Source organism: Somniosus microcephalus, chromosome 8 (genome assembly GCF_052327205.1).
Source record: "Somniosus microcephalus isolate GS21.2 chromosome 8, FLI_Smic_1.0, whole genome shotgun sequence".
Lineage (NCBI taxonomy): Eukaryota > Metazoa > Chordata > Chondrichthyes > Squaliformes > Somniosidae > Somniosus > Somniosus microcephalus.
Genome location: NC_140994.1, coordinates 26,876,264 through 26,904,208, shown reverse-complemented (window position 1 = coordinate 26,904,208; position 27,945 = coordinate 26,876,264). Strand labels below are relative to the sequence as shown.

Below are 27,945 nucleotides of genomic sequence, written 5' to 3'. Positions count from 1 at the left end.
TTTTTGCCCATGGACCAGGGCAAAACTACCAGGGTTAACTACCTGCTGTGCTTTTCTTGCATTTTGGGGGATAAATTCAACTTGTGCCGAAAACGGGCGCAAAATGGGCAGAGCCACCGCAACATGCGCATGATGGTGTCAGCGAGAGGCACGAGACAAATTGGTGCTCGTGCCTCATTTGATTATGATTGGCGAGCTGCCAGTGCTACTGTTTATTGGCAGCTCACCAATTGGGCGGGGGGTAGCGGGTGGGAAATTGGGCAAGGGGGAACTGCCATTTCAAGACAGCCAGCACCTCTTAAAGGGGAGATGCATTTTGGCTGTTTGGAATCATTGTTCTCAGTCATTGCTCTAAAGTGGAGATGGCGGCTGGAAGGCCAGCCTGATTTTCAGATACTACTCTGCAGGTCCTCGTGGAGGCGGAGGCCCAGAGGAGGAAGCTGCTCTTTCCAGCAGATGGGAAAAGAGTGCCAGGGCAAATAGCCTGGCAGCGGTGGTCAGAGATGGTAGAGCAGGTTAATGCAAGGAGCATTTTCATCAGTTGTGATGAAAGGTCATTGACCTGAAACATTAACTTTGTTTCTCTCTGCACAGATGCTGCCTGACCTGCTGTTTTCCAGTGATTTCTGTTTTTATTTCAGGTTTCCAGCATCTGCAGTATTTTGCTTTTGTTTTCAAGTCTAGTGTTAGGATTGGTACTGTATGGTCCCCTGTGACTTAGTGGGTGAAGGCATTGCCTGCTGTCATATGCACCACACAAACCAGATTCGATCCCCATTCTGTGTTGGTTTAGCTGCTCTCAGCTGGCCTTGGTGGGTGCAGCATTACAGTTGACCTCAGCACTCCTGGGTTAGGAAAGGTAAAAATCAGCCAAGGTTCCTGACGTAAGAAAATTACTAGGCACTTGGTCTAAGCGTTAAACAAAGCTTTAATCAACTGTTTTACAACATGGAGGTCTAGTTGTGTCCTTCACTAGTTCCTGTTAAGAATGTCCTGCACAAGCTAGGCCCGTGCCCGAGTATTTATACTCTCCCTGGACAGCGCCACCCGTAGGCCGCTCAGTATTATTTCATACCTCTTTCTTTCATGAATGACTGATTCATGTCATTTCCTTCTTCTTATCACTATCAAGTAACCTGTGCTGGAAAGTACATGTTTATAGATGTAGGGTGAGGACAGGATCAGCCTTGGCTGGGATTTTCCCATGTTCAACAGCCCGTTCACAAAGACTGTTAGAAAACAAGTATCATAACATAGGATCTAGCAAATGTGAAATTAAAGTGGCACAACCCAAGGAAGTCTACGGGTAACAACAGCAACGAGAAGAAAGAGGTGGAGGACAAAAATCAGAACTGGAACCAGGGATACAACAGCTAGTGGAATCAAGGTTATAGTAGTTACAACAATGGCTATAACAATCCAGGTTACAATGGATATGGAGGTTCTGATTACTCTGGGCACAACTACAAGAACTACAGATATGCTACGGAATATGATACCGACCATAGTCCGCAGAGCAGCTATGGAAAGGCAGCTGGAGGTGCAGGCAGTCACCGGAATAACTACCCACCATACTAAAGAAAAATTGATAGTTACAACATCTGAAAAATGGTAGCTTCAACAAAATACCAGAAGTCAGTGGTGCCCATAGAACCATATTCCAGCACGAGTCAGCACCTTCACAAGAGAATTGGGGGATGAAAAGAGCAAAGAAATTGTACTGTACCGCAGCAGTTACACTGGCAGATAGAATGATGGTTTTCATCTGTTAAGTGGGTTTTGCAGAATTATCAGCAATTTCAAAAATGGCTTTAAATTGCCTTCATTCTAATTATTAGTTTTCTAATTAATCTTACTTGCTGCTTTTTCTGAAAGTGCCAACAGCATTCTATTAAATTCCTTGCCAAAACTCCTGGCTATATTGTATCATTTGTCGTGAAAAAGGAAGATTTACCGCCGAGATTTTCAAGAAGCAGGACTTGGCATAAAAAAAAGAGCTGTGGTCCAGACCTGCACAATATGTTAAATTAAGGCAGTTAAAACCAGCTAATAATCTCGATGATAATTTATATATCTTTATATATATATATAGAATTTAATAGAGAAAATATGGTGCTTTAAAGGAAAAATGAAAATCTATTCTGTCATGATAAAAAAAATGCGGAACAGTTGGAAAATTTGACAATCTTTACTACACTCTCTGAATCTGAGGCTGTTGCTATTATCTTTTAGGCCTACAAGGCGAAGCAGTAATATGCCTGATACCCCTCATCAGATTGTATGCTGCATGTGCTTTAATCTACCTATTAATTCTTCAACTAATTAGGGAGAATTTCAGAGTGAGATTGGGAAAGTAGAAGGGACTAAGGTTAAAAACAAATCACCACTTCTGCTTTCCCCTCCCACTTATGTCAGTGTGAAAGAACCTGTAAGAAACTCCCACACCATGCTAATCCCTGACCCTCTGCAGGGAGGAGTGTTAACTATTAAATCCAAACTTCACACCCTCAGATTGCATTAGAATGGCTTTGATTCCTTGATTTATGGTTTTCTTGTTTTTAAAGCTTCCTTAATAACTTCTCGCATTGTATAGCAGTGACATTAAGCAGCAGCATGTTCAAATTTGTTCCTATACTGAGGTTTAGAAAGGCAATTTACACTAATTATTGTTGTTCCAGCCCCACGCTTGTTAGCAGAGTGATCCTTCTTTGTAGGTTATTGTACTTATGAAATGTGAATGCATTAATGATGCTTGGGGTGGGAGGCGGGGAATTAATTGAGTAACAATAAATGAATGAATAATTTTTAGAAGTGCAGGTATTGATAAAAAAAAGTGGCAATGATAATCTTGAAAATGTTAGCACTTTTAAGGAACAATTTTTTTGACAATATCTCTCTTATTTTATAGGGAAATGATTTTACATCAATCTGGAATCACTTCAGGAAATGCACACAACTCAAGCGAGTGCTGCCCAGAATTATAACTCTGGTAATTTAATTTCTTTGATTTGATGTTGACAAAACATATTTTTGCATATTGTTTTCTAACATTGGCGTTCATTATATTTTATCTGGACCACTTGCCACAGACCATTCAAACCGATTGCAATGCAGTTGGCTGGATGGGTGAATACAGATAGGCAACAAAAAGAAAATAGACTGTAGGGTTAATGTCGGTGCCATTGAATTTTTCAAAACCACTCATCTGCATGATATTAGTGATACATAGTAATGCAACCAGATGTCTCCCTCATTAGATTGTCTTGCCGAGCACTCCAGGGGCATAGTACTATGTTTAGTTAGAGTTTAGTGGAGCACTGAGGTTAATTAAAAGGTGAATCCATAGGCCTCAATCTGTCCTATACTAGTATTGGGATTCATAGAGTTGTGTGGGGGTAACTGCATAGTGAAAAGTAACATCTCTTGACCTGCACCGAAATGATTACCTAATTAAAGCAAATGCATACATAAACAAATATTTATATCTTTTATAATAACATTTCTTGTGTCTCTCAAGTGCATTGAGTCTTTCGTTTACATTGTGACAATCAATCCATGGGTCAATTTTCTTTCTCCTCATTAGCTAACATTTAAGTCTTTGTATTTTTCCCCTTCCAATTTTGTTATATTATAATTATTCACCAGTAATGTTATGTAAAACCTTACTCCCCAATTTCAATTTTCTCCCAAATTACATTCCAGCAACAAGACTTTCCATTTGTTCACTCAACCCACTATATACCCCTAAAAACAAAATTTATCCTGTAACAATCACAGGAATTGTTCACCAAAACAAAAATCACATATTTACTCATAACAACTTTAAGTCCCCTTCCAAAATGGCATGACGCACCCAACTTGGCATCTGAACATCCTAGGCACCAAGTACAGCCATGCCTCTAGATTTCACGATCCTCGCCCAATCTGCTGTTTCCCCACATTCAGGAGCCTCAGGACACTGGACCACAAGCCTGACCCAAATCACACTCCAATGCATATCAGCCTAGACTACAATTCCCAGGAGCCACTGCATAGTTGGGGCCCTAACACACGTCAAAAGGAATCTTCATATAAAAACACCGGCGCACCTACCCGCCAGGAAAATCATCACTTTCCCATCCAACCTTTTTCAGTTCTTGAACAGCTCCATTATCTCCTTTTTACTTTTGTTTTGAAATGTTTATTAAATGTACATTAAAGCAAAAAATTGATGGGGGAACGGTATGAAGGTGATTCCTTGGTTCCAGGCAAAATAACCCCAGGAAAGCTGCACACACGAGCTTGTTCGCACAGTATGGAGTGGGAAGCTGACCTCACCGGATTCAGAAAGGGTCAGTTAATTAAAATAATTTACATGTGTTGCCTGCGTGCTTTTCATGAGCATAGGGAGTGCTGCGATTGCATGTGGGCAGGGAATAAAGGAGCAGCAGCCCTTCAAGGGACTAAGGTTAAAAAGAAATCACAACTTCTGCTCTCCTTTCCCATTTATGTCAGTGTCAAAGAACCTGCAAGAAACTCCCACACCTGCTAATCCATGACCCTCTGCAGGGAGGAGTATTAACCATTAATTCCAAACTTCACACAGCCAGATTGCATGAGAATGGCTTTGCTGCTCTGATTTATGGTTTCTAAGTATGCTGCTTGTTTTGTCTGACTGCTGCTAAGACCATGGAATCCTACCAATGGCAGGTGGCAGAACTGCCCCCTTTGATGAGGAGCCATTGGATGTTTTGCTGGACAGAGAAGGATATCTGCATTTGAGGCAGAGTGGAACTCTCCTCTGAGACCAACTGTGCAGCATGAAGCTAGCGTAGAAAGTGAATGTTGTCTCCCACATACATTGCTTTTGGGAGCAGATGAGAAAGAAATTCTCCGGACTAGAGACAGTGCCAAGACAAGCTTGCCTATAGTATGCATGCCACTGATACTGTGCCCTCAGCCTGGTACAGCATCAGTAATGGGGCACGTAAAACATTGACACAACCCTTGCACCCAACCTTTCATGTCTGTAACACTTTATCTTGTACTTTGTGTCTGCCAAGGAGACAGACTTCTCACACATAACTGTTGCATTTTGGCTTTCCCCTCTTCCTCCTCCACCTCTTCTTCCTCTTCCTCCTCCTCTGCCAAAGCAACAGGCCGACCCTCCTGCTCCTCTGGCTGAAGAGTTTCCACTCTCTGTATTGCAAAATGATGCAGGCTATAGCAGCCACTGATCATTTTCAACAACTTCCTCAGGACTGTAGAGCACCTGATCTGTCCAGGCAGTGAAATCTCTGTTTCAACAAACCAATTGTATTCTCCACCAAACATGGTGTGAGTCTCGTACTTCCTTTCAGTTGTTGTTCAGGGGTTCCTCAGTAGTAATAACCAGGGTTGCAGAAGGTAGCCCTGGTTCCCTCGCAGCTATCCATTCAGTATGCCTGCTCCTTGAGATAGGGGGGCACAGTGGACTGCCACAGAATTAAGCCATCATGGCTTCTGCTGGGTATCATGTATGCAATGGAATTAGTCTATTCCTGTGGTCCAACATCACCTGTACATTTATGGAATGAAAAATCTTCCTATTCATATACGCCAGGAGTTGTTAGCGACTTTGATGTTTGGTTGTATGCCATCAATGAGCCCCTATATTTTAAAGAATCCTGGCACCCAATAAAAGTGCTGCACCTTCTGTTGTTCCTTTTTCATGAGAAGACTGTCAAAGTGTTTCCTCTCGCAAAGAAGGCTTCTGTCACCTGCTTGATCCAGCAGAGGACGGAAGTCTGATTAAGGTGGCAATTGACATCGTAGGAACATAGGAACAGGAGTCGGCTATTCAGCCCCTCGAGTCTGTTCTGACATTCAGTTCGATCATGGTTGATCTCTACCTTAACTCCACCTACCTGCCTTGGTTCCATAACCCTTAATACCCTTGCCTAACAAAAAATCTATCAATCTCAGTTTTGACATTTTCTATTGCCCTCCCCCAGCCTCAACAGCTTTTTGGGGGCGAGAGTTCCACATTTTCACTACCCTTTGTGTGAAGAAGTGCTTTCTGACATCACACCTGAACCGATAGATTTTTGAATGATAAGGGAGTCGAGGGTTATGGGGAGCGGGCAGGGAAGTGGCGTTGAGGCCAAGATCAGATCAGCCATGATCTTATTGAATGGTGGAGCAGGCTCGAGGGGCCAAATGACTTACCCCTGCTCCTACTTCTTATGTTCTGAACGGCCCAGCTCTAATTGTAAGGTTATGCCCCCTAGTTCTGGACTCCCCCACCAGAGGAAATAGTTTCTCTCCAGCTACCCTATAACTGCTTTAATCATCTTAAACACCTCCATTAGATCACCCTTTAATCTTCTATATTCAAGGGAATACAAGCCTAGTCTATGCAACCTATTCTCATAATTTAACCCTTTTAGCGATATTATCATTTTGGTGAATCTGCACTACACCCCCTTCGAGGCCAGTATAGCCAAGGCCAATAGATCCTTCCTGAGGTGCAATGCCCAGAACTGAAAGCAGTACTCCTGGTCGAACCTGTAAGCGGTTTTTGATCCTAGCCCAATTGCTAGACGGGCGGTTCGAATCGCCCCCGCCTTACGAAAGTTCTATACCCGGGAATTATTATTCAGAGTGTAAATGAAATAAGTCACAGACAGGAATGCTTCGGTGAAAAATCAAACTTGTATTTATTTGGTCTAACATACACTGGCTAAAACATGCACTACTAAACGAAATCACTGTCTCTGTGGAGAATAAAATCCAGGTTACAAACATACATACAGTACAAAACTGGGGACTATAACAAGCAGTAATTCCCTTGTTGCTATGGTGGACGCTAATTCCACCCCTACCAATGAATTACCCAGTCACATAAACCCCTTCGCCTGGCTGAACCAAACGAAGCTCCCATCCTCGGAATAGTCCAAAAACTTCACTTCTGAGAAAACTCTGAGCCCTTACAGCTCACGGGTTACCGGCTTGGGACACTCAAGACTATGCTTACCCCCACACGCGGTCGGTTTCGATCGCTCCGCTCGGCGGTTTCTCTGGTACTTCTTGTTAGGTCGATCTTGTTGGAGCAGGAGCGAGAGAGAGAGAATGGTGGAAAATAATCTATCTTTTATAGGAGTCTGGCTACCCCTATCTTTCCCGCCACTCTTTAAAATCCTTTTGTTTCTAAGCACTCCGGTGCTTAATCAGTGATGGGTCATTCTCGGACCCATGAGTATTCCGTGATTGGATTAATGGCCCTAAGTCTGGGTATCTTTCGGTCTTTGTGTTGGGAAAAAAACTGGCTCCTTTTCAGCTGGCTGAGGCCAGTGGGTTCATTGTTCTGCTTCTCTTCTGAGATGGAGGTGAGAAGTGCTTTTGCGTATTAGAGTGGCCTTTTAATCAAGTTCAAGTTCAATGGCCCCCTTTTTCCAGGACTGTCGGGCGAACCCATACATTCTGGATGACTGACAGTTCTTTTGTCACAGCCAACTGCCATACGTTCTCTGGAGTTTTAACAAACCAGTCCCCCATGCATCTGCACAGGGCAATCCCACCACAGGGAAAACACCCTCAGCCCATAAAGTCCACAAAAATATTCTCGACTGAGTCCATTCTTCAAACAGAGACTTTGCGATCTCTTCAGTCCCCCATTTGATGCTTTTCTTTCCACAAAGCATCACTCGACGAGAGAGCAAAGGCCAAAGTCTCCCACAAGTGAAGCTGTTTCCGTTTTTACGTTTTAAAACCCCAGAACTGTACCCCTTACTGCGTGTCATAGTTCCCTTTTACCGAGTCAAAACATCAGCGAAACAGCTTCTTAACACATTCAAACGGCTGGGTTCCAATTTCCACCGACAAACTTCAAGTCAAAATACAGAACATTAATAAGATCCACAGGACGTTACCAAAAAGTCACCGCGCACATCACACAGTACAGCATTGACAGGTGGTGACACATTACAAAAATGCAACAGCGCACATTGCGCAATACAGAGTGTAAAACTATAATCAGAATACAATACTCTTGCTTACAGAACTTTGGTACATTACAAGTGTTGCAGGGAGAATCCATAAATCAATTACACCTTTCCGGATTGATCTAACACCCCTTGCCACTGCGCTCGGAGCACCTGGCTCCGTCACCTGCAGCTGGTGTAAAACAAGTAGCTTACAAGCAACAATTGTATAATAACTAATGCATGGGAACAGATGCGAATCCAGGGGGGAATCTCTATATTCAGACCAATGTCCCACCATGGTGGCGATACAATCCCCTTGATCTCCTCCCCCACTTCTACTGTCTTTTCCTCTAAAGTGTAAAAATATTTCTGGGAGAGCTCAACGGTCTTTATTAACTCAGTGAGCTGTTCCGGCAGAAAAGGAATCGGGTACCCGAAATGCTCCACATAGTATGGTTGGACCGCCCGCAATCTACAGGGACAGGGTAGGTTTCAGAGGCTAAATGAAGCTGGCACGGGCTCAACGAATTGTTATACGGTTGCAGCGCGGTGAGAAGCTTGTTGCTTAACCATGAAGGGACACGACCTTGCCTCAGGTCCTCCAGGTTACTGCGGCCCTCGCCCAGCAACCATGCTCCATACAACACACACACACCTCATTCCGTGCAGCCTGCTCCGAGGCCTTCCTGTCCTCCCGTCTCAAATCATTTACAGTTTTAGCGTGCCTCTCCAGCTCCGCAATTGTTGTGTATGTGCCTTTAAGAGAAGAACTGATTCTATATTGCAGTACCGGCAGTGACCACCCCTGTATATAAAGCCATAGCAGGCTTCTGTATTTCAGTCTTGAATTACTCCCTGTTCAGTAAATACCTGTTTTATTGTTCTCCTGCAGTCTGAGTATTATTGATCCTCGGACACTACACTGGCGACGGGCAGGTTTGAACTCGCCTGCAGTACTGCATCACCTCACGGGGATCTTTTCCCTGAAGAGAAGCTTCTTGGAGGTCGAAGTCAGAACGGTGGGCGTCGACCGCGGGCAACCGCCCAGGGATCCATCGGAGAGTTGCAGGGGAGGCTGTGGAGAGCTGGGCCTGGCTCCCCAGTCGAGGTGTTCCAGCAATTCGTGCTGGTAGCAGGTAGTGCGCTGAAGCTTCCGGACTGCAGCGGGCTCGGGCTCGATCGAGCGGCTCTGCAAAGGGGCCGTGCAGCGTCGTCGGGAGGAAAAGAGAGAGAGAGAGGGTTGAGCGCACAGGGCGCGGTCGGTGCTCAAGAACAGGGCAGCGTGGAGAGGATAGAACGCGGGGAAGGAAAAGTGAGACGCGCCGAAGCCGCGGGTCGCCGCCATTACCCTGTAGAACGCTAGGAGCAGCGTGGCAGCAAGGGGAAGAAGGAAAAGCGCGGGAGGCGCCATTTTATTCCATTGGGGAAGAAGGAAAAGCGCGGGAGGCGCCATTTTAATTCATTGGTGAAGAAGAAAAAGCGCGGGAGGCGCCATTTTAAATCACCCAAGATGCCGAAAAGTGGCAGTATCACTGCTTTCGACAACGAGGTAGAAGACTGGACCACGTATGTGGAAAGAATTGAAGTGTACTGCGAGGCAAATGAGGTGGTCGATGGAAAGAAGGCATCGGTATTATTAAATTTGATGGGCGCGAGAACGTACAGCCTATTGCGGAATTTAATTACCCCAGCTAAACCAATGGAGAAAAGTTTTGAGGAGATTGTTAATATCTTACAGGAACACCTAAACCCTACACCGCTGCTGATAGCAGAAAGATTCAAGTTCCATAAAAGAAACCAGCACAAAGATGAGAGCAATGCTGACTATCTTACGGAACTACGCAAGTTATCGAAGCACTGCCAGTTCGGAGCAGGACTGGCAGACACCTTGCGGGATAAGTTTGTCTGCGGGTTCCAGAGTGAAGGAACCCAGAAATGACTACTTTCAAAAAAGGACCTGACGCTAGAACAGGCTTTCAGCGTGGCAGTATCCTACGAAGCAGCAGCACGGGGAGCTGCGGAAATACAACAGAAACCACAGGAATACAGCGCTAACGAAATGGCGTATGGAGCAGAAAAGTGCTATCGCTGCGGCAGAACAACCCATGATCAGAAGGACTGCTGGGTTAAGGACAAAGTATGCAGGCAATGTGGGAAAATGGGACACATAGCAAGAGTCTGCAGGTCGGGAAAGAAAACCAACACTACAAGAACTACTAAGGAAAAGTACAAGAAAGTAAAGAAATTGACAGACAGTAGTTCGGAAGATCAGGAGAGTGATAAGGACTCCGGGAGCAGGAGACTAAGTTGTCTAAAGTTACACAACGTGATCGCAAAGGAGGATCACCGAACCATTTGGGTCACCCTCATGATAGCAGGGTCCCCAGTAAAGATGGAATTGGACACAGAAGCAGCCCTAACTGTCATGAATCGACGAGACTATGAGCGGCTAATCTCACACATACCCTTGAAGGACACGTCCATTGTATTGAAGACATACACGGGGCAAAAAGTCTACCCCAGAGGAAAAATAAGGGTGCCAGTTGAATACAACGGCAAGGAAACACAGAAACTTTATCTATATATACTACCAGATGGAGGACCACCATTATTGGGACGTGAATGGATCCGAAAAATACAATTGGATTGGCATTCCATTCAGGCGCTGTGACTGATAAAAAGGATGATGACGTCACACCTGGACGACTGTCAAAAATTCTAACTGACGCGAAAGAGGTGTTCCAACAAGGACTTGGGACTCTAAAAGGAGTAGCGGCAACGATAAAAATCGAAGATAACGCAAACCCAAAATTTTTTAAGGCCAGACCGGTACCTTACGCGATCCGCCCAGCCGTTGAAGCAGAGCTGGAGAGTCTGGAGCATTCGGGTGTGCTGTCCAAGGTGGACTGGAGCGAGTGGGCCACACCCATCGTTCCTGTAATGAAGAAATCATTGAGCAGCACGCCTGGGGAACCGAAGAAGGTTCGCATCTGTGGGGACTTCAAGGTAACTGTGAACCCAGTCCTGCACACAGTGCAATATCCACTTCCATGGATAGAAGATATTTTCGCCTCACTATCTGGAGGGAAACGCTTTACAAAGATTGGTCTGGCCCAAGCGTATCTACAAATGGAGGTGGAAGTAGCATCTAGGAAATACCTCACGATAAACACTCACAAAGGCCTTTACCAGTACAATCGACTGGTATTCGGGGTAGCATCAGCCCCGGCTATTTGGCAGAGGGCGATGGAACAAGTCCTGCAAGGGATCCCGGGGACCCAGTGTTATTTGGATGACATCCTGGTTACGGGCGAAAATGACAGTGAACACCTTGCCAACCTGGAGCAGGTGCTCACGAGATTACAGGAATATGGGCTACGAGCCAACTGCCCCAAATGCGAGTTCTTCAGGAGACAAATCTCGTCTTGTGGCCACATGATTGATGAGGAAGGGTTGCATAAGTCGCCAGACAAGATTGAGGCTGTAGTCAAGGCTCCAGCACCGGAAAATGTGTCGCAACTGAGGTCGTTCCTCGGGTTGGTGAACTACTACCATAAGTTCTTGCCGAATTTATCTACAATTCTGCACCCACTGAACGCCCTACTGCAAACTGGAGTAACATGGAAATGGAGTGATGAGTGTAAGCGTGCCTTTCAGAAATGTAAATGCCTAATCACTTCAAAAGAAGTATTGGCCCACTACAATCCAACACTACCGATTCGGTTAGCATGTGATGCGTCTCCCTACGGCATCGGAGCAGTGCTGTCACACACATTCCCTGACGGTTCAGAGAGGCCAATAGCCTTTGCGTCGCGCTCGTTAACCTCAGCCGAGCGTAACTACGCCCAGATTGACCGGGAGGCCCTCGGCCTGGTGTGGGGGGTGAAGAAGTTCAATCACTATCTGCACGGGCAGAAATTCACCCTACTGACTGATCATCAGCCCCTGGTCTCCATTTTTAACCCAAAGAAGGGCGTTCCGGTGATGATGGCGCAACGGCTGCAAAGATGGTCACTTTTTCTAGGGGCACATCAGTACGACATAGAGTACAAGGGTACGAAACAGCATGGAAACACTGATGGGCTGTCGCGCCTACCGTTGCCTATGGTAGAGGAAGCACCTGCAGTGGACCCTGTTGAGATATTCCATGCGACCATAGTCGAATGTCTACCTGTTACAAACTCAAGTATAGAGAAGGAAACCCGAAATGACCCGACACTCTCTCGGGTCTATGATTTGACGGTGAAGGGATGGCCAGCACATGGCGACTCACTGTTGCCAGCATTCTCGCCAAGGAGAGAACAGCTGTCAGTGTGCCAGGGGACCTTGATGTGCGGATCCCGAGTGGTAATTCTACCCAAGTTGAGAGATAGAGTGCTCAATGAGCTTCATGAGGGTCATCTGGGAGGGGTAAAAATGAAGAGCCTAGCCAGGGCGTTTGTGTGATGGCCGGGAATCGATAAAGAAATCGAGGATATGACCAAGAGCTGCACAGGATGCCAGAAGGTCCAAAACGCTCCACCACAGGCCCCGCTACATCCATGGGAGTGGCCCTCATCTCCATGGCAACGGGTACACATTGATTTTGCTGGTCCATTTATGGACTCAATGTTCCTAATCGCTGTGGACGCCCATTCGAAATGGCCAGAGGTCATCAAAATGTCCTCCACGGAGAAAACTATTGCAGTCCTACGGACCATCTTCGCCAGGAATGGCTTGCCAGAACAGATTTGCTCCGACAATGGGCCACAGTTTGTGTCAGAGGATTTCCGGAGGTTTCTGAGGAATAATGGGGTGAAGCATTACACATCTGTCCCATATCATCCAGCCACAAATGGATTGGCTGAGAGGTTTGTTCAGACCTTTAAAAAGGCCATAAAGGCAATGCATAATGACGACATACCACTACAACACAAGGTGGATAATTTCTTGTTTGCTTACCGGAATGCGACACATGCAGTCACCAACCAAGCTCCAGCCATAATGTTCTTCAACCGAAGGCTAAGATGTCGCCTGGATTTGCTCAAACCAAACATAAGACGAGATGTTGAGGATAAGCAATTCCAGCACATCAATGAAAAGCCAACCAGGAGCTTCAAGATAGGGCAACCAGTCTTGGCCCGCGACTACCGAACAGAAAAATGGCAGCCAGGAACGATATGCACACAGCAGGGACCACTGATGTACACAGTGGACGTTGGAGAGAGCATCGTGAGACGCCATGCTGACCAGATTCTAGAGTCACAGGAACAAGCCAAACCCATACCACGAGCAGGTGCACCTGGTAATCAACCCGAAGTACAGATTGCGTCTACCTCAGAAGCAGTGGCATTGGAAGCTGACGAACCAACCAATGACAATGAGCCAGAATCAACTCCGCCGCAAGAACAGGATACTCGAGAAAGGCACTATCCAGTCAGGATCAGGAAGCCTCCTCAAAGACTGAACTTATAAATGATTATTTCAGTTGATGTATATAGTACAGAGAAAATTGTAATTGTAATTAGTTATTATTTAGTTGTTAAATGAATATTATGTACTGTTTATCTAAAAGGGGAGGAATTGTTGTGTATATGCCTTTAAGAGAAGAACTGATTCTATACTGCAGTACCGGCAGTGACCATCCCTGTATATAAAGCCACAGCAGGCTTCTGTATTTCAGTCTTGAATTACTCCCTGTTCAGTAAATACCTGTTTTATTGTTCTCCTGCAGTCTGAGTATTATTGATCCTCGGACACTACAGCAATGACCTCCTTTAAATGAACGGTCATTGCCTGGTCCTCATGAAGCTCTGAACCCACCACTGTATTCTCTTCCCCTAGAATCTTACGCAGTTGATTCTTTAACCCAGTGATCTGCATCTGGAGTTGTGCATCATCCATACTATTAACAATACCCGTTCCTGTACTGAACGCTGTGACTACATCGTTCCAGGCCCCTCTTCTCTGCCTCTCGGACCCCACACTATCCCCAACATTCAGATTATAAAGCAGTTGTTTCTCTACATTTCCATAGTCCAGTTCATAAAATTCTTGAAACATCGCTTTTAACAGAGCTTCATAAAGCTTCGCCATCTTCCTTGGACACCACACAGGCAGATGGACTTCTGTCAGGTTCAGGATCACAGATGCCACGGCGTAGTGTACGTTCTGAAACAACACTTTGTCAGTCGGGATTAACACCAACCCATTCCCTGGACCCCTGGTGGTTGTGGGACACCCATCTACAGTCGTCTGTACCGTCGGGGCTCTGGGCGGGGGCTTCCTGGTGTATGAGATGAGCTCTGTGGCGTTGATGGTGTTCGGGGGTTTTGGGATTACACAGGAGTCCACACTCCGATCCCAACCGATCCCACCCCCAGTGTCCTGCCATCGCCTGCTAAACGCGATCGACACACCCGCTTTTCCGACCCCCGCATACACACATAAATCCCTTCCTCGGATTCCCACCACTTATCCCAACACACATTCACTCCTCCCTGAGAACCTGTGATCGTCCGGTACGTGTCACTACTTAGTCTTTCCCAGTCAGCTGTCTGGTCCCCTGTATCTGCGCTCAGTTTTCTGAGCCACCACCACCTTCCCAGTCGAATGTGTCCCCTACAGCTAAGGCACACCTGTTTACCCTCTGTTACCCTAACCCTATTCTCGGACATGAGATGGACGCTTCACCATAGGTGAACTCGTCATGGCTGGAATACCGGGTGGAATTCAACCCCAGCCATCCAGGCCATCTTCCCTCGTGGAGATAGACGCTTGCCCCATCCTTCGAGCCACCTCCAGTGGTCAAGGTCAGTCCGTCTCCGCCGGTGCAGCCGAATACAACTGATTCCTCGGTGTCGCCCCTGTGACTCGTGCTGGCTTCAGTCATGACGATCAGGTCTACCATGGCTGACTTCATCTTGTTCTTAGGCGTTTCCTGAAAACACACACAATGCAATGTTGTCCTTGGGTGATGCCTCACCTTTCCAGACGCAGCTACACACGATTAAAATCCAAATTATACAGACAAGCTAAGGCAACAGACAGGAGAGAAAGAAGTTATGTACAGCGCCACCCGTCTCCGGGTGGCCACAATAGGTCTCCTCGACCCTGGGCCTCTTACGACTCCGGCTTCCTTCATTCACCGGTGTGTAAGGAGGCATCCACGGCACCCTCGGCTGTGGGATCCTGGCACTCCTTCTCACTCCTGCCCCCACAGGCGGAACGACTGGTCCCTCTGTGGGCTCCTCACAGTCCCAGATTATGGGCTGGAGACCCACACCTGTAGCGCAGCTCACCACTCCCTGCTGTTTCCTCCTCTTATCAGCTCTTTCCCCAGGGTTAAAAAGCTTGCACTGATTGATATGGAACCACTTCGTGCGTCGGGGCATTTTGACCGCATATACCATTGGACTCGCCCTATCCACGATATTGTACGGTCCCATGTATAGCGGTTCAAAAGTCCCTACCCTGAAGAAGTTTCTAACCATTACTTGATCTCCGACCTCCCACTCGTGGTGTCTCTGAGGCTCAAGCAATAAACGATTTCTACGATGTTGCTTCCCCATGTTACTGGCAGCCTGCCAATGGATCTGCCCGAGATGCTCAAGCAAATTTTTAATAAACCTGTCCCGGTTCACCTCTCTCAACTGACCTTTCGTGAGAACCGGGGCCAGTACATGGCTGGGCGTTCTCATGACCCCGCCAGTCACGAGCTCATGCAGGGGAATACCCTGTGCTCCTGGACGGGCTGGCTCGGACCCCCATCAGAACTAACGGCAAGACCTCCGCCCATTTTCTAGGCGGGTCTCCCGTCTCCTTCCGTAACCTTTCCTTGATGGTCCTATTCATCCGCTCCACAATCCCCGATGACTGCGGGTTGTGTGCGACATGCCATTTACCCTCTATACCTAGCATCTTCATAGTCGCCTGCATGCCTGCCCGTGAAGTGACTCCCCTGATCGGACTCCACATACTGTGGTAGTCCCCACCTAGAGAACACTTCTCTCACTAGAATCCTTGCAGTCCCCAAAGCTGTGGCTGTTCGGCATGGGAAGGCTTCTACCCATTTAGAGAACACATCCACCAGGACCAGGCAGTACTTGTAACCCCCCTGTGCGGTGGGCAGCGGTCCGATATAATCGACCTGTATGGACTGCCATGGTCCCTCCACTCTCCTAGTGTGTCCCATGGATACCTTCCTTTTCTGAGAGTCAGGGTTGTTTGCAGCACACACCAAGCAATCCGCGCAGAAGTCGCGGATGTCCTCCCTCAGTTGCGGCCACCACCCTGCCTGTTCCACCCATTGCCAGGTGGTCTCCGGCCCGGGGTGCCCTGCTCCTGGACCCTCGTGGGCCAACTAAAGGAATTCTCTCCGGTGCTGCTGCGGAACTACCCACTGTTCCCCTCTGAAAACCATCCCTTCCTTTACCGTAATACTTGCCACTCCGTATGGACCCTCTACCTTATCTCCCTTAGCCAGCATCTCCAGAACAGTCATTAGGGTGGGATCCCGTGCCTGGACCATCTTTAGGTCCAGGGCCAATGCCACCCCTGCACTCCCTTGGGTCCCACCTCTGTCTCTGATCGCTGCTACCAGACTCGACCCATATGGATCCCAAAACGTGCCCGTTCGAGCACCCTCTTTGGCCAGCACGTCGGCCTGTTGATTGCCCTCCGCATGGGGTTCTGTCTTAGAATGGGCCTTGACTTTGTGGATATAGAAATCCCCCAGGGTTCCTATTGATGTTAGGATCTGTCGCAACAATGGATTGGTTGCTAGGGGTTAACCGTCTGCAGATGTGAACCCGTGACGAGACCAAATGGCTAAATATTCTGTACACGAATTGCAAGTGAACATGCTGTCCGAGCAAATCGTGTAGGGTGTAGGGAACTCTTCGGGGTGGGTAACCACATACACCACCACCGACAGTTCAGCATGCTGGGCGCTCATGGTGCTCGGGAGTTTAATGGCCTTGGCAATGCCTGCCTTTGGGTCAAAAATCCCGCATCCAGTGAGTCGCGCCCTGGCTACCACTGCACTGGACCTGTCTACATAGATCTCGCGGCCCATGGGATGGATCCCAGCCCGAAACCCTATGTCTACGTCCCATACCCCTTCAACAGAACATTTGTGGGCCACCCCTGGGTAGATCAAATTTGCGGCGAGCTTGGGCTCAGAGGCCTTTCACACTCAAATTCATCTGAGAGAGCAATAAAGTCCAGCGAGCAATGCGTGCACTGCTCACTGTGCCGTCCTTTATCCTCCCATCCAGAAGCATCTGAGTGGGCGTATGATGGGTTAAGAGAGTTACCGGGGGCGCCCCCGTGAAGATTTGTGATCTCCTCACGGCCCAATGTGTGGCAAGCGGGTACCTCTCACAATTGGAGTACCCTCTCTCTACATCTGTGAGGATTCTTGATGAGTATACCACAGGCCTCAGCTTGCCATGCCGCTCCTGGAGCAGCACTGTGCTCAAACTGTCCCCTGTGGCAGCTACCTCCAAAAAGAACTCCTTTCCCCCATCAATCGCTCCTAAAGCCGGTGCGGTCTGCCGATCTCTCTTCAGACAACTAAAAGCTGTCATGCAGTCCTCATCCTACTCCCAGCCCACTCCCTTGTGGAGGAGCTGGAGTAGAGGAGCTGCCGTAGCAGCATAGTCCTCTATGAAATCCCTGCAGTACCCTGTGAGTTCCAGGAAGGATCTTACCCCCGTTACTGTGGTCGGGGCAGGTAGCTCCTGTACCGCCTTCCTCCTCGCCTCATCGATGGCCTTCTCCCCAGCACGCACGGTCAGCCCGAGGAATTTTACTTCCTGCTGGCTGATCTGTGCTTTCTTGGGATTAACCTTGAACCCAGCTTCCTTTAACAGACTCAGCAGTTCAGCCAGCAGTGGGCCAAGCTCCTCCCCCTTGTTGGAGAACAAAAGCAGGTCGTCCACGTGCTGTAGTCTGCTGAACCCTTTTAAGCAGTTGGCCATACATTGGTGGAAAATAGAAGGACTGTTATGAAACCCTTGGGGAAGCCAGGTCCATGTGTACTGCTGACCCTTGAAAGTGAATGCGAACTTATACTGGTCCTCCCTTTTGAGAGGGATAGACAAGAATCCATTTGAAATGTCCAGCACCGTGAATGTTTTCGCGGATGCTGGGATTTTTTTTAATTTATTGATGGGATGTGGGCGTCGCTGGCTAGGCCTGCATTTAGTGCCCATCCCTAATTGCCCTTGAGAAGATGGTGGTGAGCCGCCGCCTTGAACCGCTGCAGTCCATCGTAGTGGTTGTTTACAACTGAGTGGCTTGCTAGGCCATTTCAGAGGGCATTAAGAGTCAACCACATTGCTGTGGGTCTGGAGTCACATGTAGGCCAGACCAGGTAAGGACGGCAGATTTCCTTCCCTAAAGGACATTAGTGAACCAGATGGGTTTTTGCAACAATCGACAATGGTATCATGGTCGCCATTACTAAGACTAACATTTAATTCCAGAATTAAATTGAATTGAATTGAATTTAAATTCCACCAGCTGCCGTGGTGGGATTTGAACCCATATCCTCAGAGCATTTGACTGAGCCTCTGGCTTACTAGTCTAGTGACATAACCACTACGCCACCGCCTTCCCGATCAGGTCGGCTACGGCTGCGATGGTGGGGGCACAGGCTGGGATGTTCTTGTTAAGAACCTGATAGTCCGCAGTGGCTCTCCATGAATTGTCCGGTTTCCTAACTGGCCAAATTGGAGAGTTCACATGTGTCGCTATGGGTCTCAACACACCCTGCTCAACCAGTGATCCCAATGCCGTCTCTAAATCCGTCTCTGCCTCTCTGGGGAAGTTGCACTGTTTCTGTGGTCGGGCCATGGGGTCTCCTTCTATTCTGACCTCCACCCCATTACCCTCCCACAGTCGTGCTTGTGTGTAGAGAATGCCGCAAGGTTGGCTGGCACATCCGCTATGTACTCCACCGGGGTAGAAGTGACCAAAAATTCAAGGTGCAATGCCCAGAACTGAATGCAGTACTCCTGGTCGAACCTGCCTTATGAAAGTTCTATACCCGGGAATTATTATTCAGAGTGTAACTGAAATAAGTCACAGGCAGGAATGCTTCGGTGAAAAATCAAACTTATATTTATTTGGTCCAACATACACTGGCTAAAACATGCACTACTAAACAAAATCACTGTCTCTGTGGAGAATAAAATCCAGGTTACAAACAACATACATACAGTACAAAACTGGGGACTATAACAAGCATTAATTCCCTTGTTGCTATGGTGGACGCTAATTCCGCCCCTACCAACGAATTACCCAGTCGCATAAACCCCTTTGCCTGGCTGAACCAAACGAAGCTCCCACCCTCGGAATAGCCCAAAAACTTCACTTCTGAGAAACTCTGAGCCCTTACAGCTCACGGGTTACCGGCTTAGGACACTTGAGACTCTGCTTACCCCCACACACGGTCGGTTTCGATCACTCCGCTTGGCGGCTTCTCTGGTACTTCTTGTTAGGTCGATCTTGTTGGAGAGAGAGAGAAAAAGAATGGTGGGAAAGAATTTATCTTTTATAGGATAGCAAAATACTGCGGATGCTGGAAATCCGAAATAACAACAGAAAACGCTGGAAAAGCTCAGCAGGCCAGGCAGCATCCGTGGAGAGAGAAACAGAGTTAATGTTTCGGGTCGAAGACCTTTCGTCAGAACTGGAAAAAAACGGGAAAGGGGATAGATTTTAAAGCAAGTAGGGGCTGGGAAAAGGGGGAGGGGATGAAAGAACAAAAGGGAAGGTCAGCGACAGGATAGAAAGCAGGAGAGATTAAGAGACATTGAGAGACATTAAGAGATATACAAGGAATAAAGGATGGCTCTGGGTGAAGTGTGAATGGCCCTGGCAGAATGGTGGGAGGGAAGAAAAAAGCTCAGACGAAAGTGTGGATTAAAAGAAAAGAGAATATATATAGGGGCCGAGGTTATGATCTGAAATTGTTGAACTCTATGTTGAGCCCAGAGGGCTGTAGAGTGCCTTATCGAAAGATGAGGTGCTGTTCCTCGTGCTTACGCTGAGCTTCCGTGGAACAATGCAAGAGGCCGAGGACGGTGAGGTCTGAGTGGGAGTGTAGAGGAGACCACATCGTGAGCAGCGAATACAGTATACTAAATTGCAGGAAGTACAAGTAAATCGCTGTGTCATCTGGTGACAGTGGGGAGGGGGGAGGTATAAGGGCATATGTTGCATCTCCTGTGCTTGCACGGGAAGGTGCCGAGCGAAGGGGAAGGGGTGCTGGGGGTGGTAGAGGAGTGGACTAGGGTGTCTCGGAGGGAGCGGTCCCTATGGAATGCTGAAAGGGGAGGTGAGGGGAAGATGCATTTGGTGGTGGGATCATGCTGGAGGTGACAGAAATGGCGGAGGATGATCCGTTGAATGTGGAGGCTGGTGGGGTGAAAGGTGAGGACAAGGGGAACTCTATCGTGGTTCCGGGAGGGGCAGGGGTGAGGGCAGAAGTGCGGGAGATAGAACAGACACAGTCGAGGGCCGTGTCAACCACAGTAGAGGGGAATCCTCGGTTGAGGAAAAAGGAAGACATGTCGGAAGCACTGGTATGGAAGGTGGCATCGTCAGAGCAGATGCGGTGGAGACGGAGAAACTGGGAGAATGGAATAGAGTCCTTACAGGAGGCGGGGGTGGGAGGAACTGTAGTCCAGGTAGCTGTGGGAGTCAGTGGGCTTGTAGTGAATGTTTGTCAATAATCTATCCCCAGAGATCGAGACGGAGAAGTCGAGGAAGGGAAGGGAAGAGTCGGAGATGGACCATGTGAAGGTGAGGGAAGGGTGGAAATTGGAAGCAAAGTGAATGAAATTTTCTTGTTCAGGGCGAGAGCAGGAGAAGGTGCCGATACAGTCATCAATGTACCAGAAAAAGAGGTGAGGGAGGGGACCCGAGTAGGACAGGAACAAAGAGTGTTTCACATATCCCACGAAAAGGCAGGCATAGCTAGGACCCATGCGGGTTCCCATAGCAACACCTTTGATTTGGAGGAAATGAATGGAGTCAAAGGAGAAGTTGTTCAATGTGAGAACAAGTTCAGCCAGGCGAAGGAGGGTGGTGGTGGATGGGGACTGGTTGGGCCTCTGTTCAAGGAAGAAGCGGAGCGCCCTCAGGCCATCCTGGTGAGGGATGGAGGTGTAGAGGGATTCTACGTCCATAGTGAAAAGGAGGCGGTTGGGGCCGGCAAACTGGAAACTGTTAAAGTGGCGGAGGGCGTCAGATGTAGGTGGGAAGAGACTGGACAAGGGGAGAAAAAATAGAGTCATGATAGGAAGAGATAAGTTCCGTGGGGCAAGAACAGGCTGAAACGATGGGTCTACCAGGGCAGTCCTGTTTGTGGATCTTGGGAAGGAGGTAGAAGCGGGCTGTGCGGGGTTGGGGAACTATGAGGTTGGCGGCCGTGGGGGGAAGATCTCCAGAGGAGATGAGGTCAGTGACAGTCTTGGAAATGGTGGCTTGATGGTCGGTAGTGGGGTCATGGTCCTGGTGGAGGTAGGCGGAGGTGTCGAAGAGTTGGCATTCAGCTTCCGCTAGGTAGAGGTCGGTTCGCCAAACAACAACAGCACCACCCTTGTCGGCAGGTTTAATGACAATGTCGGGGTTGGATCTGAGAGAATGGAGTGCTGCAAGTTCAGAGGGAGGTAGGTTGGAGTGAGTGAGGGGAGCAGAGAAATGGAGACGGCCGATGTCACGGCGGCAGTTTGCAATGAAAAGATCTAGAGAGGGTAAGAGGCCAGAGGGAGGGGTCCAGGCAGAACGGGAATTCAGAAAGCGGGAGAAAGGGTCAGCCGTGCGGGGGGGAAGACTCCTGGCCAAAGAAGTGGGCACGGAGGCGAAGGCGGCGGAAAAAGAGCTCAGCATCGTGCCGAGCTCGAAATTCATTGAGGTGGGGGCGTAAGAGGATGAAGCTCAGGCCTTTGCTGAGGACTGATCGTTCGGGGTCAGAGAGAGGAAGGTCAGAAGGGATAGTGAAAACGCAGCAGGGGGTAATATTGGGAGAAGGGGGGTCAGAGGAAAGTGAAGGGGCAGAAGGTTCCGGAGGGGCGTTGGTGTTCAAGAGTTGAAGAAGCTTGCGATCCTTGACATCAGAAAGGAAGAAAAAGTTTTTTGTTGAAGCGTCAGATGAGTCAAAGGATGAAATTGAACTGTGGACCCGGACAGCTTTGAAATAGAGTGCGTCGGTGCTGCTGAAGAGAGAGGTCGAGAGTGTTCATGTGGCGCTGCATGGCGTTGAGCGTGGATCTCAAGACGCGGCGAGAGCAATAGTTCGAGGAATGATGAATATCTTGGAGATATCTGTAGTCCTGGGTGGATCCGAAACACGAAGGGTGGAAGTTTAGTTGGAATCCATGTGGAATAAGTCGGAACCGAAGACAGTTGCTGAGGAAGATGATGTGGCTGTGAAACCGAGTCTTGGCAGATACCTGATCAATCACTGGCCTGCTGAGTTTTTCCAGCATTTTCTGTTGTTATTATCTTTTATTGGAGTCTGGCTACCCCTATCTTTCCCGCCAATCTTTAAAATCCTTTTGTTTCTAAGCACTCCGGTGCTTAATCAGTGATGGGTCATTCTCGGACCCATGAGTATTCCATGATTGGATTAATGGCCCTAAGTCTGGGTATCTTTCGGTCTTTGTGTTGGGAAAAAAACTGGCTCCTTTTCGGCTGGCTGAGGCCAGTGGGTTCATTGTTCTGATTCTCTTCTGAGATGGAGGTGAGAAGTGCTTTTGCATATTAGAGTGGCTTTCTAATAAGTTCAAGTTCAATGGCCCCCTTCCTTTTTCCAGGACTGTTGGGCGAACCCATACATTCTGGATGACTGACAGTTCTTTTGTCACAGCCAACTGCCATGCGTTCTCTGGAGTTTTAACAAACCAGTCCCCCATGCATCTGCACAGGGCGATGCCACCACAGGGAAAACACCCTCAGCTTATAAAGTCCACAAAAATATTCTCGACTGAGTCCATTCTTCAAACAGAGACTTTGCGATCTCTTCAAACCAGGGCTTTGTACAGCTGTAACGTAACTTCCATCATTGAGATAAAGGTCAACATTCCATTAGCCTTTTAAATTATTTTTTGCACCTGTCCACTAAGTTTTAGTGATGGTGTTTTTGTAATTTATTAATTGGATCAAGGGCGACTTGGAAGGAGCCAGTCGCATAAAAGTTCAATGCTGTGGTGATTTTGACAGTAACAGGCAGGGCTAGATTTTGGGCACTTGGGTCTACTCATGGCTGTGAGTGATTACCACCATATTGTGTTAATATCTGTGCTGTTTACATAATAATGGTCTTTATGTGGAAACAGATTAGTCTTCACTCTTGAAGGAATTATTCTTTTTGTCATTTTGAAGAAATGCTGACTGCTGGTAGGACCACGATTTCTTTGGTGTTCGTTCTTTTGGCCGCCAACTCCACGATGCCTGCCAACATGATCAACTTCACTTCAGTGGCAGACGAGCTAGAGAGTAACTTATTGTTCCTTGCACCATTATCTATATGCAGCCCAGTGACATCTTTATAGAGGTTATAGATCTGATTGTAAAGAGCAAATGATCAAGTTGTAAGCGAAGCAACGTGGAAGAAGTGAGCGAAATTGAAATTACTCGGGGGTTTGTTAGTCATCATCGACAACAGTAATAAAAACAGTATGTGGGAGTGCAGATAAGATCCAGCAAGTCTTTGCTTACAATGCATCACCACCAGCAGCAGGGTATTTCAATTCCTATAATGTTAAATTTTAATATGTGTATGTGTCTACATATAATATACTAGCTAGGGGGGGCCCAGCGTTGCCAGGGCTTTTTTGGGCCGCGCGGTTTACGGCCGGCCGCTGCCGCTCGCCTGCTCTGTGACTGGTGGGCTGGTCACTCTCCTCTCCTCTCGCTCCCCCTCCCCTCTCAGTCCCCGTCTCATCTCCTCTCCCTCCCTGCACCTCTCCTGTACCTCCCCCTCTCGTCTCCCTCCCTCCCTCCCCCTCTCTCTCTCACTCCCCCTCTGCTCTCCCTCCCCCTCCTCTCCCTCCCTCCCCCTCTGCTCTACCTCCCCCTCCTCTCCCTCCCTCCCCCTCTGCTCTACCTCCCCCTCTACTCTCCCTCCCCCTCTCCTCTCCCTGTCATCTCCCTCGCTGCCCCTCTCCTCTCGCTCCCTCCCCCTCTCCTCTCCCTCCCTCCCCCTCTCCTCTCCTCTCCCTCTCTCCTCTCCCTCCCCTCTCCCTCACTCCCCCTCTCTCTCTGCATCTCCCAGTCTCTCTCCTTTCATTTGTCTCCCTGCCTCCCCTCTCCCTCGCTAGTGCCTCAGGCCCGGCCGGACTCACCTCGGTAGCAGAACGGAGTCAGTCCGACAACGGGAGGCCGAGTGCCCAGCGCTCCGAAGTGAGCCCGGGGTTCCTGATGGTTAACGCGGCGGGCTTTTGGACCCGGTTGGCCGGGCGGCAGACGAACGCCTTTCCCTGCGGACTCCCGTGTCCGCTTGCGGTCGGGGACGGCTGTTTGGAAAGCCCCGGTTTTGCCGGTCCCGCACTCATGGCAAGAGAGAGAGGGGGAAGGAGAGAGAGAGTGAAGGAGAGAGAGAGAGAGAGGGAAGAAGAGAGGGAAGAGGAGAGAGAGAGAGAAATTTTTTGAGCTTCAGGCCCGGCCGGTCTGTAATTGCCGCCACTCACCTGACTAACGGCAGTTTGAGGGGAAAAAATGGCGACGAAGTTTCGGGAGGCTACAGGATTAGGTCCCGCCCGTGACGCACCGATTGGTCAACCATCAGGTCACTGAACTGTAGGATTGGTCAACCATCATGTCACTCAACGCTAATGAGCGGTAGGATTGGTCAACCGCTAATGAGCGGATTTTTGAACTTTTTTGTATACTGTCCGAACAATTTTTGTCTGACCAAAAAGTAAATGCGCCTATGACACTCCCCTGATCATCAGCTTTCTCGGACAGACATACTGCTTTATATATATAGAGAGATATACATACACATAATAATATGCCTAAATGTAAAAAGTCTCTCTACTTGTGCATTCCAGCCACAACATTCAAATTCGGAGCCTCCTTTTGTGACCTTCCTATGTAATAATATGTTCAAGCCAGGCACTGGCACCATACAGAAGGGGATAGCTCTTTGAGTCAAAGCTCTAAGAAACACTCTTCTCTCTTGAGTGTTCAGTTATACTGAAGGTACTGGTTTAACTCCAGGAATATGAAATCAGAATTTTGTGGAACAGGAAATGATCAATAAAAAGGTTTGATTCCTTTTTAATCAACCTTAATTCTGCCGATCTGACTTCTTGCTATGTCCCTGGATCTACTTTCCCCTCCAAAAGACATTTAATTGCCTGATGAACTAATTTAAATCGTCCACTTCGATGGATTCCTTGGTAATTTATTCTACAAACCTTTCACTCTTTGTAGAAAAAGTTCAGCTTGATTTATTCCTTAGTAATGTTGAACTTGTGTTGCTGGCATTTGCACTCTTTGCCCTCATCAACAAGTTGCCTGAATTAACTTTGTTAGAGCCCTTCATAATATCGAAAACTTCAATTAGGTCATCTCAGTGTAAAAAAGACCAATCGTGACCACAATCCTCAGCTATTGAGACAGAATAAAACTGGTAGCAATCAAGATACAAATCATCAAGTACTCTAGAGAAATACACAATTACTTTCTGACACATACACACAGGAAAGAGTGAACTTTCATAAAATCTCAATCAATATTGCAGTATGAAACTTGTCATTCAGTAACTCAGTCCCACCTTCGTCTGCATTCTTTCCCCCCTTCTAAATGTACGACAGACAAGCACAAGTGTGACAAGATCGTGAGAAACTTCTAATAAGTAGATACGATCAATTGTGCCTGTTCTAGTAACACACAAGAAAGTCTATTGACCTGAAAACACAAAGGAACTTTTCTATGAAGAACAATTGAAAACATATTTTATTAAATGATTATCAAATTGCAATCTAAAGGTTAATTCAGCAATGCCATGCTCCCAGTGGCAGCCACACCCTCAGGGAGCATGAGCTGGAGAATCGGTGTGGCAGTGTTATAGCTCCATTTCAACCTGCGCTCACATCAAGTGTGAGTCCCTGCTGAGAGCACAGGATCACTGAATTTACTCTGTAAAGCAGTTCATGTTAAATACTGAGAACCACATTAGTGCTCTCTCTTCACATTACTTTTAAATTAATCTGAAACTCACACCTTGGGCTGAATTTTGCCAGCACTCAGAGGGCAGGTTTGGAGGCGGGGTCCGCTGTCACAATGGCAGTGATTGACAGCGGGGCGGAAGTCAGCTCTGGACCCACCTCCTTCTTAATTTCCCAAGTGCCGGCTCTGCCTGCAGTTTGCAGACCCGGCACTAAGCGGCGGGTCAGGCAATTGAGATACTTAAGAAGATGCTTAAAGGTATTTAGCAGCATTTTACCAGGTCCTAACGATTTTCCCATGTTTTTTACGAGGTTCCCGGCACTCGGGGATCATGTCAGGTAAGTGTGTCGGGTTCTCAATGACTCTCCATTGCTGTGAATAGTTGACAGCTGCAAAAGTGGTATAAAAGCTACCATTTCACAGCTGTTCAATTTCCAATCTTAGAGGCTGGAGCCTTCAGGATTTGTAATACACTTTTCAGCTTTATGGAGGTTTGAAGTGTTTGGAGTAAACTCTCTATCCAGTGTCACTTCCATGGAGCAACCTCTCTCACCATTGACAGATCGCTTCTGTCATCTCAACTTCAGCTGCCATCTATTCCATCAGCATCGGTGTCCTTGAAAAAATCTTACGTTGGTCCTCAGAATCCCACCATGATCAGCCCCAACACCAACATCACCAGGCACACCAACATCACCAGGCATACCAGCAGCACCAACCTTCTCCGCAATCACCTGATGCTGCACAGGACATCAGCACCTGACTACATTGCTGCCCGAGACGCCAGGGATGGCCTCACCATGGCCAGATTTACTTCACTAGACGCTGTACACCCTGGCTGCCACATGATGCGCCAGGTTGGCACCACCCCACACCAACACCATAAAGCATCCCTACAATGCCCAAGCCATTCCTTTCACACTCATCACCATTGCGGGGGAGGGGGGTGGGGTACTGTTACGTCTCATCATTCACTGCAACTCACTAAGCCAGTTCCAAAGGTGCACACAGATCTGACCAAGAAGGCAAAGTGTTGAAAATAAAGATTTCAATGTTTGACAGCACATTAACAGAAACTTTACATGAACATTGGCGATATCACCCAACTGCCTATCCTTGTGTGTTGTTAGTTGGTATGATTGGACTAGGATGAGGGTGAGTGTGAGGGGTGGCTAGTGAGATGGGGATGGGATAATGTAGATAGAGAGGGATGGGTGGAGGTGCAAGGTAAGTTGGTGTAAGGATGTGCAGGAGTAGGGTAGGGAAGGCAGAGTGATGGGGATGTGATGAGTGGCACAGCAGGATGAGGGTGAGTGTGGGTTTGCAGTAACGTTTTGTGATCTACTGAGATCATTGAAAGGTTTGTGCCACTGCAGCCTGGTCCATCCTGACCACATCCCTGCTTGTGCCCTCCTGTGCAATGTGCAACCAGGCTGCGTTCGGCTCCTGGGGAGGTCTCTTCCGCCCATTGGAAGGGAAGAGAACCTCCCTGCGTGCTGTGACACCCTCCATAAGCATATGGAGGGAGTCATGGGAGAGCCTGGGTGCAGCCATGCACCTTTGTGCAGTGCTCGTCAGTGTTTGCAGCACCTCAATGCTGCAGAACACTGACAGCACAACTGTCAAAATCATTGTGGTCATGGCCCCTTTAAGGAAACCGGCTGATGACGCATCATCAAATGATGTCATCAGACCCGCTTCCTATTAATTGGCCGGGAACCTTGCAGGGCGGGCTTAACAATCCCCATCAATGAAAAATCTTGTTGGAGGCCAGGATCGAGACAGACTCAGGGTCCCCACACGCCACTGACGTTGCCCACCACGGACCCGTCGA

The 27,945-nt window shown here is 48.0% G+C and overlaps 1 protein-coding gene across 3 annotated transcripts in view; it reads left to right on the top strand.

The window, feature by feature from the left end:
* Positions 1-27,945, top strand: part of LOC147113393 (uncharacterized) — a 374,107-nt gene that overhangs the window by 256,943 nt on the left and 89,219 nt on the right. For all 3 annotated transcript variants that reach the window (XR_015079196.1, XM_085994401.1, XM_085994400.1), the window contains one exon: positions 2,909-2,989. Coding sequence is in view for 2 of the 3 variants with exons in the window: in XM_085994401.1 (XP_085850527.1) it covers positions 2,909-2,989 (81 nt within the window). In the remaining variant the exon portion in view is untranslated. The remainder of the gene's footprint in view (positions 1-2,908; positions 2,990-27,945) is intronic.